General features: G+C 37.3%; 1 protein-coding gene across 23 annotated transcripts in view; it reads left to right on the top strand.

Moving 5' to 3' along the window:
• The window catches only part of EPS15 (epidermal growth factor receptor pathway substrate 15), a 140,304-nt gene extending 129,243 nt beyond the window's left edge, over positions 1–11,061 (top strand). For 14 of the 23 annotated variants that reach the window (XM_086387753.1, XM_086387720.1, XM_086387703.1 and 11 more), the window contains 4 exons: positions 99–175; positions 3,319–3,514; positions 5,893–6,077; positions 8,629–11,061. In XM_086387753.1, the coding sequence (XP_086243879.1) occupies positions 99–175; positions 3,319–3,514; positions 5,893–6,077; positions 8,629–8,775 (605 nt within the window). In that variant the 3' untranslated portion in view covers positions 8,776–11,061. The remainder of the gene's footprint in view (positions 1–98; positions 176–3,318; positions 3,515–5,892; positions 6,078–8,628) is intronic. The other 9 variants (XM_086387828.1, XM_086387811.1, XM_086387800.1 and 6 more) reach the window with 1 other exon arrangement.
• Positions 11,062–13,575: the final 2,514 nt, after the last annotated feature.

The raw sequence follows: 13,575 nt of genomic DNA, 5'->3' as shown, positions 1-13,575 counted from the left end.
GTAGATATTTTCATATGTCTAAATGTTACTCACCAAAAGAGAACATGAAATTTGATGTTTTTCTGTCCTGTTGCATTGATTTTCTTTATTCATTTTAGCCACAGACCCCTTTGCTTCTGTTTTTGGAAGTGAATCATTTGAAGATGGATTTGCTGACTTCAGCACATTGTCAAAGGTAATTTGCAGTAATTAGTGGGAGGGTAAAATATACTATGTTCCCACCAGAGGAGCAATTTTTCCTTTTGATTTTATAACCTTTCACAAACATTGCAACTTGATTTCAATAAGTCACAGCAAATGTGGATTTCAGACAAATGAAATACAAGATATAATCAAAGTAGATATTTCTGTGCACAAAAACAATGGTGATGGTACAGATAATTTTCTCATGACAGGCTTGCCCAACAACTTTAAGAGTTCTCTTCCTTTTAGATTTATTTTTTGGGTTTCCCTAGTGGCTCAGACGGTAAAGCGTCTGTCTGCAATGCAGGAGACCTGGGTTCGATCCCTGGGTTAGGAAGATCCCCTGGAGAAGGAAACGGCAGCCCACTCCAGTATTCTTGCCTGGAAAATCCCATGGACCGCGGAGCCTGGTAGGTTACAGTCCAAGGGGTCGCAAAGAGTCGGACACAACTTCACTTTCACTTTCATGTTCTATTTTTATTCGAGTATAGTTGATTTTAGGGCTTCCCTGGTGCTCATTCAGTAAAAAATCCACCTGCAATGCAGGAGACTGCTTGCAGTGTAGGAGACCCAAATTTGGTCCCTGAGTTGGGACGATCCCCTGGAGAAGGAAATGGCAATCCACTCCAGTATTCTTGGCTGGGAAATTCCATAGACAGAGGGGCCTGGCGGGCTACAGTCCATAGAGTCACAAGAGTCAGACACCACTTAGTGACTAAACCACCACCATAGTTGATTTACAATGTTGTGTTAGTTTCTACTGTATAGCAAACAAATTATGCGTATATACATATATCCACTCTTTTTTAGATCCTTTTCCCATATAGGCCATTGCAAAGTACTAAGTTCCTTGTGCTATACAGTAGATCCTTATCTATTTTATGTATGCTGCTGCTGCTGCTAAGTCTCTTCAGTCGTGTCTGACTCTGTGTGACCCCATAGACAGCAGCCCACCAGGCCCTGCCGTCCCTGGGATTCTCCAGGCAAGAACGCTGGAGTGGGTTGCCATTTCCTCCTCCAATGCATGAAAGTGAAAAGTGAAAGTGAAGTCACTCAGTCGTGTCTGACTCCCAGCGACCCCATGGACTGCAGCGCACCAGGCTCCTCTGTCCATGGGATTTTCCAGGCAAGAGTACTAGAGTGGGGTGCCATTGCCTTCTCCGACTTTATGTATAGGTGTGAGTAAATGTCAATTCTAATCCCCCAATTTGTCCCTCCTCTCCCCCCCACTCGTAGCCAAAAGTTTGTTTTCTACGTCTGTGACTAAGAATCTTCTGTCTTATTAAACGTATTTCTTCCAATTAACTACATTTTCCTCCTGTTGACTGTCAGGGTCAATGGCTATAAAATCTGAGCATTCATTCCATCTTTTCTGTACTGGTTCCTTGACTTTATGTTCTGAGGCTGTTAAGGTTAGTATTAAGATAATAGCCCACCAGTATATGTCCACTACCTATTTTCCAGTGTAACCCTATGATCAATTCAGGCCAAAAAAGTAAAATTAGAGTGTATGTCAAATTGTCTCTATCATTGATTCTCAACTGGGTGTTATTCCCCACACCCATACCCCTCCCCCAGGAAACATTTAGCAAGGTATGCTGGGGAAAATTGAAGGTAAAAGGAGAAGGGGGCGGCAGAGAATGTGATGGTTAGATAGCATCACTGACTCAATGGACATGAATTTAAGCAAACTCCAGGAGATAGTGGAGGACAGAGGAGCCTGGCATGCTACAGTCCAATGGTGTCACAAAGAGTTAAAATCGACTTAGCAACTGAACAGTGGAGACGTTTTTGATTGTCACAGCTGAGGAGGAGGATATTCATATATAGTGGATAAAAGCAGGGATGCTTTTAAACCTCCTGCAACCCACTTTCCAGCCCCCACATCACAGAGCTATGTCCAGCCCAAAATATCAGTAATGCTACTTTAGAGAAACACTAGCCTAAATTGCGGAGAAGGCAATGGCACCCCACTCCAGTACTCTTGCCTGGAAAATCCCATGGACGGAGGAGCCTGGTAGGCTGCAGTCCATGGGGTCGCTAGGAGTCGGACACGACTGAGTGGCTTCACTTTCACTTTTCACTTTCATGCATTGGAGAAGGAAATAGCAACCCACTCCAGTATTCTTGCCTGGAGAATCACAGGGACAGGGGAACCTGGTGGGCTGCTGTCTCTGGGGTTGCACAGAGTTGGACACAACTGAAGCAACTTAGCAGCAGCAGCAGCAGCCTAAATTGTAATACGCCATTCATTATAGAAAAGTGAATCTTCTGGGAACTTCCCCGATGGTCCAGTGGTGAAGAATCTGCCTTGTAATGCAAGGGATGCAGGTTCAGTTCCTGGTCAGGGAACTAAGATCCCACCTGCCACAAAACAGATAAGCCTGCGTGCCACGACTACTGAGCCCACACACCACAACTAGAGAGTTTGTGCATCACAATGAAAGATCCCACATGAAGCAGCAAAGATCCTGCATGCAGCAATTAAGACCATATAAATAAATACATGCGTATTATACAGTGAATCTTTCATTACTCCATGTATTAGAAAAGCCAGGTCTTCAGACCCTCAATAAGGCTTACCATTCTATGGGATCAGTTTGCTTTAAAAAAAAGTTGACTTCTCATTTTTTGAAGTTGTTGTTTAATGTTTGTCTTTAATGTTTTTCATGACATTAAAGTTGTCTTTAATGTTTTTCAAGATGCCATTTTCTTTGATATTAGTATTAAATCTTTCCTAGTTTAAGTGCATTGGAAAGTGTGAAATAAGTATTTTTTCTTTATCATTTGGATCAGATATTCACTTGAGGAAGGATACATTAGTCCCTTTAAAATGGGCCTCAGTGGTTTTGTATAACCTGAATCTTGTCAAACCTTTAACCCGAAGTTGGTTTGTTTTGGTATGATCTGTTGTTCTTAATAAGTAGTGGTATAATCACTACCCATATAGAATAGTTAAAAATTTTTTTTCAATTTTGGTTCTGAATGCAAAGGTTGAAATGTTAGTGCTCTCAGAATTGAAATACATAAAGCTGCATAAAATTGAAGATCACTCTTCCAAATGCAATATAAGCATAAACAGTTTGGTTGGCATAATATATATAACCATGAGTAAATATTTCTTTTCAAACAAAGGTCAACAGTGAAAGTACTTCTTTCCAAACAAAGGTCAACAATGAAGATCCTTTTAGTTCAGCCACATCAAGCTCCATCAGCAGTGTGGCTGTTACAAAAAATATGCTTGAGGAAACATCTGTCAAAAATGAAGACGTACCCCCAGCACTGCCACCAAAGATAGGAACTCCAACAAGACCCTGCCCACCACCACCTGGTGAGAGTTGGTACCTTTCCTAAATCAACTGCTTTCTTTTTCTTTCCAAGAAGTGTTGTGTGGGCCTTACTTGTAAATGTTATATAAGGGGCCTTAAACAGAACAAGTCAGAAAGCATGGCAGAAGCCTGCTGTTATCATCTCTTCTGACCTCAATGCAGAATTACAGACTTGTGCCTAAGAAGCCAACCTGTGTAACTGTCAGGAACTACCTTTCTGGCAAGAGCTAATTTATTTTTAAATCATTTTAGAGAGGCAGTAAGTGAAATTTCTAGCTTTTTGAAAACTAATGAGCTTCCATTTGAACAGAGTTTCCTGCACTGTGGTATTTTAATAAATTTCTATAAGGGAAGGTTAATAATCCAGAGTCCCTTTCTTTTTCCTGCTAAGTGTGAAGTCTTCCTTAAGTCCTTCAATATGAGAATATATGGCTGTTTTGGTATTCAGAATTCAGCATTTTGGTATCAGAATTTTGAATGAAAGTATTGTTTTTCTTGAAGGAAAATATTATTTACCTCACTTAATAAGAGATTCCTTTATTTTAAAAAGGTGGTGTTTTTGGTCAATAAACAAATTCTTACTTTTTTGTTTTTGTTTTGTTTAGTACTGTACCAAAGAAAGGGGTTTTGTTTGATTTTAATTAATGAAAAGAATAAAGTTTGTGAGAAGTGGTAAAAGGCAATCCCCTGAGTAGTTGTAGTGCCGCTAGATTGTTTTGTGAGAAGACACATCTGGTGCATTATTGTTTTAACCATATATCCTTGGTAAATTTTCAGCCACAGTAGTTCTAGATGTTTATTCTTGACTTTTTATAATAGCCTGCCTGTGGTATTTCTTGGGCAGATTTTTTTTTTCTTCTTTGATTTAAAGAACTGTGAATAAAATTATTAATACCTAACTACCTATTGAAAAATCAAGTGAACAAGTGATTCTGTCTTTTAGGGAAGAATAGCCTATATCATTTAATTGCTCAAGGGTAAATTTGTCATACTATATTAAAAAACAAGTGACAGTTAATTTGCTCATTTAAGTTTTATACCTTTAAGAGGTCAATAGTGAGGTGATTTTTAAAATCCTCAATAAACTAATATACTAGTGCTGTAACTAAATCTAAGACTTCACCAAACTGAGTATATATCACTGTAGAAAAATCAAGGAAAGAAGAATGAGGACTTCGCTGGTGGTCCAGGGGTTAAGACTTTGCCTTCCAGTGCAGAGGGTGCAAGTTCAGTCCCCGGTCGGGAAGCTAAGATCCCACATGTCTTGAGTCCCAAAAAACATAAAATAGAGGCAATATTGTAACAAATTCAGTAAAGACTTTATAAAAATGGTCCACATTTTTTTAAAAATGTCTAAAAAAAAGGGGATGGTTTGTTGAAATGAGATATTAAAGATCTGAGTTCTCATTCTGAATATCCTCTGATATCCTCTGTGATCTCGAGTATATAGAGCTTCCTATGTCTGAGCCCCAGATTTCTGAGCTGTTAGATGGTGGCATTAGTTCTCATGCTGACCACCTTCACAGGATTGTTGGAAGGATCCTTTGAGATATGAGGTGTGAAAACCTTTTGTAAGCTATGACAGAAAGACTCTGTTATGATTGCTGTTACCAGATTAACACATCTTTAGGAATATATATATATTTGAAGATATTTTAACACCTATTCTTATTATCTTAGTACTTTCTTCAGCAAGTACTAAGTTTAAGTCTTGAAAATTAGGAAACTTGTTTGAAAATGGTGATGAATTAATGAGCAACAGTATGCTGCTGTTTGGTCAAAGATTAGTTTATCAGTAACCACAGAAATTTAGGCCCTGGGCTTCAAAACATTCTCTTTATCCTTCAGTTTGAAATATTATAGATGACAAGAAGTAGCTGGGCTTTACCAAAGTAGTTTTTAATTTCATGCTCCCAGGTGTTACATATAGATCCAGAGAAAAATCAGAAGAATATTAGCATTTTTCAGAGATCGTTTGCCCTTACTGCCACTTGTGGAGAATTATGTATTAGGCAGAGGTTATCACAGCAGAGGCCATTTTCGTCATTATTTGTCGTTTTCCTCCTGTTTTATCCATTCTTCTCTCTCTTCTTGGGAGTGTGCTACTTTGGAGAAGTTAACTCTCTGAGCAGATAAGATTCCTGGCCTGTTGCCTCACCCTTGGCTGTTTTCCCATTTAGCCACATAAAACTGAAGTGTACTTAAGAGGTTGTGTGTGAAAATTCTGAAGACAGACTGTTGGTTGTGGTCATTTAAGGCCATATTAAGAATGTTTTAGGTTCCCCACCCCCACTTCTTTAATGCTGCCTGTGTTGATGTTGTTGTGTGTTTGTGTTTGCCATGCTTGCTGGTTGAGTTAATTGTAATGATTTTGATCCAGGGAAAAGACCCATCAACAAAATGGATTCTTCTGATCCCTTTAAACTGAATGATCCATTTCAGCCTTTCCCAGGCAATGATAGCCCCAAAGAAAAAGATCCTGATATGTTTTGCGATCCATTCACTTCTACTACTACCACTACCAATAAAGAGGCTGACCCAAGCAATTTTGCTAACTTCAGTGCTGTAAGTACTGTGAATGGGTTGTTTGGGGGAAAATCTTTCCATTTACAGTTTAAAGAGCTTTCAAAGATTATTTTGGAGTCTGCCAAATTTGCATTATTTCAACTAAATTTACCAACATGTTAAAAATGATCTTTATTCTTCCCCCAACCAAGAAAACCTCTGTTTGATTCTGTTTGCTAGTTCTGAAATTATTGCATTGTTCAGATGATTTTAGTAGTCTTAGTTCTTGGGATATATACCAGTTGCTTTGCAAAACCTTGACAGTTATTATTTTGCAAATTGTTACAGACAGTGGGCCACTAGAGAGTCATTTGCTGTCTGCCCTCTGGATAAATAATGCCAATAATGAGTTTGTGTTATTTGTAACTGTGTATGTGTGTTTGTGTATAAAACCTTGAAAATTTCTGGAGACCAGTCAGCAATTACTGTATTATGTAAGAAGATAGGGCCAGAAATTCTTTGAATAGAAAATAAAACTCTGGTTTCATACAAAAATGTTCTTAAAATATAAGTCGGTTTTATTAAATAAATATGATTGTTAAGAGCTAAACAATCTTTAATTATTTGGAGGACTCTAATTCACTAGCTTTCTATATCTACTCTGCATTCTCCCAAAGCTTCCCTGATAGCTCAGTCGGTAAAGAATCTGCCTGCAATGCTTGAGACCTGGGTTCGATCCCTGGGTTGGGAAGATCTTCTGGAGAAGGAAAAGGCTACCCAGTCCAGTATTCTAGCCTAGAGAGTTCTATGGACTGTATAGTCCATGAGGTCGCAAAGAGTTAGACATGACTGAGCGACTTTGATTCACTCACTCACTCAGTTCACGAGCATTCCATATCTACTCTGCATTCTTCCAGAGCTGACTAAAGTAGGCCAATAAAGACAATAGAAGGATGTGGTGGTAAGAGTATAGGTGGGTCCTATAAGATCATAGAAATGGGGCAACCACCTGGAAATATCCCCCTGGTGGGGCATTAAGCAATGACATGTATATCATCATTATGGAGATAAACATAAGTTTTTGTTTTAATTCTTAGAGTAACTAACAGTGTTTCATTTCCCAGGTTGCTTTTTTTGAAGATGAAAATGACCTTCATTATCACTATTTTGTAATAAAGCAGTTTTCCTCTACTTAATACCTCAAGCCTTTGAGATGATTCTATAAATAAGAGACCTAGTGGCCAGCTGACTGACCACAGTGTGCCTAATGTCTCCCTCAGTGTAGCTTAGGGTTGCTCTTCCAGTCACTTTATTCCTGCAGCCATTTCTAGTTAGTAAAGCAGGTAGGCAGAATTAGACTGGGCTGTTTAGCTTTTGAATCTGTAACTCTTAAGTTTCAGTGGCTTCTTCCGAATGTGAAGAGGCAGAACAGGAATCAATATTTTAAATATTGGAAAACAGAGAGTGTCAGGATTATACTGACTTTTGTTAGATGGAATTTGAGTTGTTTCAAGGAGAGAACCCAGAATTGCTCTTACTATAATGCTCTTAGTACAGAATAACCTTCTGGCAGTTTGCGGCACTTAATATTTTAAATACGATTTCAATAAGTCAAAACCTGGTTGGAATGAGTCTTGAACAAAAGCAATTTGCTTTTTTCATTTTCCAGAATCTCAGTATAGTATAGTATAATATTAAGCATCTAATAATAAAAATGTCTTTTTTAAATGAAAGATTTTTTAAATATTAAAAGTTTCAAAGATCTTATAATTCCCTAGAAAGAAAGCTACCGTTTTCAAAAAAGCCTGACAGTTTCTTTCTTTTCATCCTGTTTGTTATGGTATTCATCCTATTATAGTGTTCTTCTATATGACAGGACTTGAAACCAAGTAGAATTTTTTTATTTAGTATCTGCCACGGTTGCTGTTTGGGGTGGATAAATATATTTCTTTGACTTTTAATTATCAGCATTAAGGTCTTATTTGGAATGGGTCAAAAAGTTCACAATACCTTCTAAAATCATTATCATGCGTTAAAAAAATTGATTAGGTCCACATCTTGCTTGGTATATACCCAGTACTCTTATTTTATATATAACAAAATTTATATATAGTATATTCTTTGCTTCATAATTTTCCTGTATCTGAAGGGCTAGAATAAGATAGGAAATTGCCAGTGGGATTAAGTTAAAAATGATGTATCATGTGAGGATGCTCACTGAAGTTGAAGTAGTAAATGTTTTTTACATTAGATAAACATGCTAGCTCTCTCCTGTTTTTAAATCTCCTGATCCACCTTAAGAATATCTACTTTTCAAAAAATGATGTTTTAATGTTCAGTTTTATAGACTCTCTATCTGTAGACTGCATTACTTTTTAAGATTAAATCATATTTTGATTTCATATTTAATTTTAAGTTTAAATTTAAAGTTTTAAGTTTAAACTAATTAAACTTGTTTTTGAAAAAAAATAACAAGACTTCTTCCAGAGCCCTTCAGGTGAAACACGTAGTTAAATATCCTTTTGTGAAAGCTGTTTTCCCTTCTTTTCTTTGTACTTGTTCTACTCATAAATGTATTCATTTGTTTGTTCATTTGTCTTTTAAATGGCAGTATCCCTCTGAGGAAGATATGATTGAGTGGGCCAAGAGAGAAAGTGAGAGAGAGGAAGAGCAGAGACTTGCCCGACTGAATCAGCAAGAGCAAGAAGACTTAGAACTGGCTATTGCACTCAGCAAATCTGAAATATCAGAAGCATGAAGAAATCTCCTGTTCTTCGTCAACCACACAACACTCTCCTTCTTGAATACTGAAGCTATTTACAATGTGTATCAAACCTACCTGTGAGCATGGGAATACAAAAGGTTTGAGATTCCTGTAAATGTGACAAAACTTTTGGCTTTTTAAACTCCATTTCAGATTTGTCTTTTTTTTCCCCCCTGTAAAAGTGGTAACCCAGATGACTTCACCTAGGCCCCTGTTCTGGTGTGCATTTAGTGTGAGCTTTTGCCTGCCTGTGCTACTCTTACTTGTAAAGCTAGAGCACCCAAGTTTCTGCCTTCTGGAATATAGAGAAATAGTTTCACCCCTATGCTACCCTTATTCTGTAGTTACTCTAATGATAGCCAGTGGGGTTCTTAAAGTTGGCAGTATTCTCCCCTAATTTAAATGGTTGAAAGAGGGGAAGTAAAAGAACATGCTATTTCTTTTATGATAGAGCAAATTGGCCAGTTTAAATTACTTGTTTGTATTTCCTTTTAATCAAAATACTGTTCAATTTGTTTTTTATAGACAAGAAAAAATATTTTGCGTAAATTGACTCCCACTGTTGAAAACAGGATGTTTTAGATGGAACCGTTAGAGCTTCAGACTCAATCTTTTCCTAAATAAAAAACATTAAAGCCTCATGTCTGAAATATATTTAAAAATTTTTTTTCTGGATTTAAAGAATTATAGATAAACAGATACCTCTCTGTGATTTTAAGTACTTAGAGAGTGAAGAAAAATTATCACCTAAAATATACTCATCAATATAAGATAAGCAGAAATCTTAACCTGGCAGCCATTCCGCCATTGCTATGACACTGTCCTCTAGTTCATGGTAGGTTTATTTTTTTACTTTTGCAGAAGAAACTTTAGTAAGCTAGAACTGGAAGGTACTTTAACTTTTTGTATATATATATTTTTGTTTTCTTTAATGAAGGCTCAATTACTTGAAATGTAAAAGCATTCTCTGAATACAAATGAAAAAGTGACGTGTTAAATCATTATTGCTTTGTGTCCATCTTTGTGGATTAAAATAGTCTATTCTCTTTGTATTTTTCACCTACAAAATTGGCAAGCTAGCAAAAAATTTTTTGTTTTTTTAAATTGGGAGAGAGGAGACCTGCCCAGTTATCAAATCTCTTTATGTGTTAAAAGCCTATCTTCTGCAAAACTGACTTAGCAGACAAGTTGAATTTAAAATGGACTGTGAAGTAGGCTGTAAATTGTAGAGTAATCTAAATTTTTTTTAACATCAGTCACTGACTTAAATAATGTGTTGAAAACCAAGATAAAAGAAAATGCACCTAAAAACTAATTAAATGTGTCTGTGGTCACCAAGTCAAGGTGGTATTGATCTGTGTTAATAAGAGTAACTTATTGCCTAGCTTATGAATAAATTCCAGAATATCCAATTATTTCATTTTGAAATGGTGCTTTTTTTCTCTCCACACACAATTGGATTACTGCAGTTCAAAATGAATTTAAACTACTTTCCTGCATTGCTTTTTTCTACTTTTATAAATTAAAGCATTTCAGCATGAAAGTCATACAGACAAAGCAAGGGCTGAATCATAATCACAAGGCTTTAATTTTGATAAACTAATCCATTTATAAGGATATACTGCAAAAGTTGATTGAGAAGGTAGTGTTGGAAGTTGTAAATGGTAGTGGGTTGAGGGTTTTTTGTTTTCTTCCCTTACACTTTAGGAAAAAGGTAAGTTGACTTGAACAACCTTCTTTTGCACTGGGAAAATGAGCAGATGTTTGAAATGGTTTTAAAATATTTTTTTTAATTAAAAGAACACTCTGGAAAGTACTAAATATCTGTAACTTATAAACACCAACTTTCAGTGTAATAAGTGTACCTTAATCTTATGTGTGTTTAACTGGATTACATAGATTCTTACCTTTTGTTAAAATATGTATACTCAGTGGACCAATATGATATTAAAGTATGTATATATTATATGAATATATATATATATATATATATATATATATATATATATCTAAACCTCCATGCTCACTTGTGTAGGATGAATGTCTTAGAGTCATTTATGATTATATTTTATGTTGTTGACTCTGGCTCCAGAGCCTGTGATGGAAAAGGACAGATGAGGATTCCTGAGAGCTAAGTAGCACTTATTACAAGGTTTTAACCATCTTCTACCTACTTGTTCAGATTTATTTGAGTTCTCTTTATAGAATTTTCTCTTATGTTTCAAACTTCTAAACTGTAGCCTGTAATTATGAGAACAATAAACTTTAAGTAACAATAAACCATAGTATCCATACATCCATCTGACATGCAGTTTTGCATGATTCTATGTTACATTTTTGCTGTGTCCATGGAAGGGTAGACATGCAATCAGCACAGATGAATTATGTGTAAAGTTCTTGAGACACAGTACCTGGTATAGAATACCCAGTAAATGTTAACTTGTTTTTGGTTGACATCTATTTTGTGAAAGAAAGATAGGAAATATATGCATAGAGACAGTGTCCAAAACATAGGTGGTTTGTGTACGTATTGGTTGAATGAGGATTTGTGACTCTTGGAGGGCACTGTGGTGTCAAAAATTCATGCAACCCTGGTCTGCCATTTTTAGGAAAGAAGACCTTGACACAGATATTTAGGCTCCCTGAGCTTTAGCCACCTGATGCAAAGAACTGACTCATTTGAAAAGACCCTGATACTGGGAAAGACTGAAGACGGGAGGAGAAGGGGACGACAGAGGATGAGATGGTTGGATGGCATCTCCAACTCAATGGACATGAGTTTGAATAAACTCCGGGAGTTAGTGATGGACAGGGAGGCCTGGTGTGCTGCAGTCCATGGGGTCGCAAAGAGTCAGACTCGACTGAACTGAACTGAGCCTCATTTTCCTCTTCTAGAGAGCATCATAATACCTGGTTCACAGGATTGTTCTGATTGATTTGAGTTTGACAGCTTTTTAATATTATTTTAATTAAACAAATTCAGCCATGTTATTGTTAATAGTGAAAATAAGTACCGGTTATTGAATGCACTACTGTAAGCAGTTTATGTGTGTGTGTGTTTAGTTGCTCAGTTGTGTCCTGCTTGTCGCAACCCCATGGACTATATAGCCTGCCAGGCTCCTCTGTCCATGTTGTTTAATCTTCACAACAGCCCTAAATAGGAATGCTATTAGCATCTGTGTTTTTTCAGTATTTATTTATTTACTTGGCTTCACTGGGTCTTAGTTGTGGCATGTTGGATCTTCAGATCTTTGTTGTGGCAGGCAGGATCTTTTAGTTGGGCATGTGGGGTCTAATTCTCTGACCAGAGATCAGATCCAGGCCCTCTGCTTTGGAGCACGGAGTTTCAGCCACTGGACTACCAGGGAAGTCCTCAGCATCTATTTTAAAAATAGGAAAAATGAGGCTCAAAAAAGTTACAATAATGTGATTCAGATGATACGGCTAATAAGTAGATGAGCCAGGAATTGAACTTTGGCCTCTATGATTCTAAACATGACACTCTTTCCAGTTTACTGTGCTTTGTCTCATTTTGTATGAAAAAAAATTGCCTATAGGAAATTTTAGGAACAGAGCATGATAAATAATACCAGATAACATGTTGAGCTTCAGGCAGAATCCTTCGTGCTTTACATATATTATTTCATTTAATCCTTTAAAAAGTAACCTTTTAATGTATAGGTACTGTTTTTGTCTCCATTTTCCAGAGGAGGTGCCCTAACTAGGCCATAGTTACATAGTTAGTAAGTGATAGAGCCGGAATTTGAACCCAGTAGACTGGCTGTACTGTTTCAACCACTGCTCTCTATTCCTGTTAAAGGTGAGAATTCAGAGGAGAAATACCATAAATAGAATAATCCATGTAATCTCTGCTCTTGAGGAAGAATGAAATAAACCTACTGCATACCACATGGCATCTTATAAAACATTTCCCAATTCATTTTCATATTTAATCTTTACCAGGGTTTAGAATAGTTTTTGACACATGAAAGCACTGAACAATTTTTAGTTATCAGTATGACAATGATAAAAATGAACATAGGGACGAGAGCAGCCTTTCTTTTATTAAAAATGTACAAATTTCAAAGCCATGAAACTGGTAACAACAAAAATTGATTTCTTGGTGCTGGCAAAGCTCTGGAAAGAATGCATTAAAAGGTAGGCAAAGGTAGTACATTTTGGAGAGTTTGCCACACAGATGAAGGGACAGGCATTCTAGGCAGAGGCCCCAATTGTATAGAGTGAAAGTGTAGAACACGGTACAGTGTGCTAGCAAACAGCACATGCTGAAGTCTCATTCAGTGTGGGTTGAGTAGGTTTGTGGCCAAAAGTGAAGTGTTTGTGTGTAGAAAGAACTCATTGGTGGTGATCTGGAGAATTACTTTAGGAGGAAGCCAGGTAAGGCAGGGAGAGCAGGTGAAGGCTATTGGAGTCATTCACATGAGATGGTAAGTACCTAAAATATGACTGTGGCTGAGGACTGAGAGAAAGGGACTGATTTAAGAAAACAAACAGGCCTTTACATGTGGCGCTAGTGTTAAAGAACCTGCCTGGCAGTGCAGGAGACAGAAGCAACACTGGTTTCATCCCTGGGTGGGGAAGATCCCCTGGAGGAGGGCATGGCAACCCACTCCAGTATTCTTGCCTGGAGAATCCCATGGACAGAGGAGCCTGGCGTGCTGCAGTCCATAGGGTCGCAAAGAGTCAGACACAACTGAAGCGACTTAGCATGCACGCAGGGTTTGATTAGATGTGGGTGGTGAGTGAAAAGGAGTGGATGTCAACTTCAGCGAG

Source organism: Bos grunniens, chromosome 3 (assembly GCF_055505025.1).
Source record: "Bos grunniens cultivar Pamir isolate PY7600 chromosome 3, Bosgru_T2T1.0, whole genome shotgun sequence".
In the NCBI taxonomy this organism is placed as follows: Eukaryota; Metazoa; Chordata; class Mammalia; order Artiodactyla; family Bovidae; genus Bos; species Bos grunniens.
The sequence above is the reverse complement of the archived record's forward strand: the minus strand, read 5'-3'. Positions and strand labels throughout refer to the sequence as shown.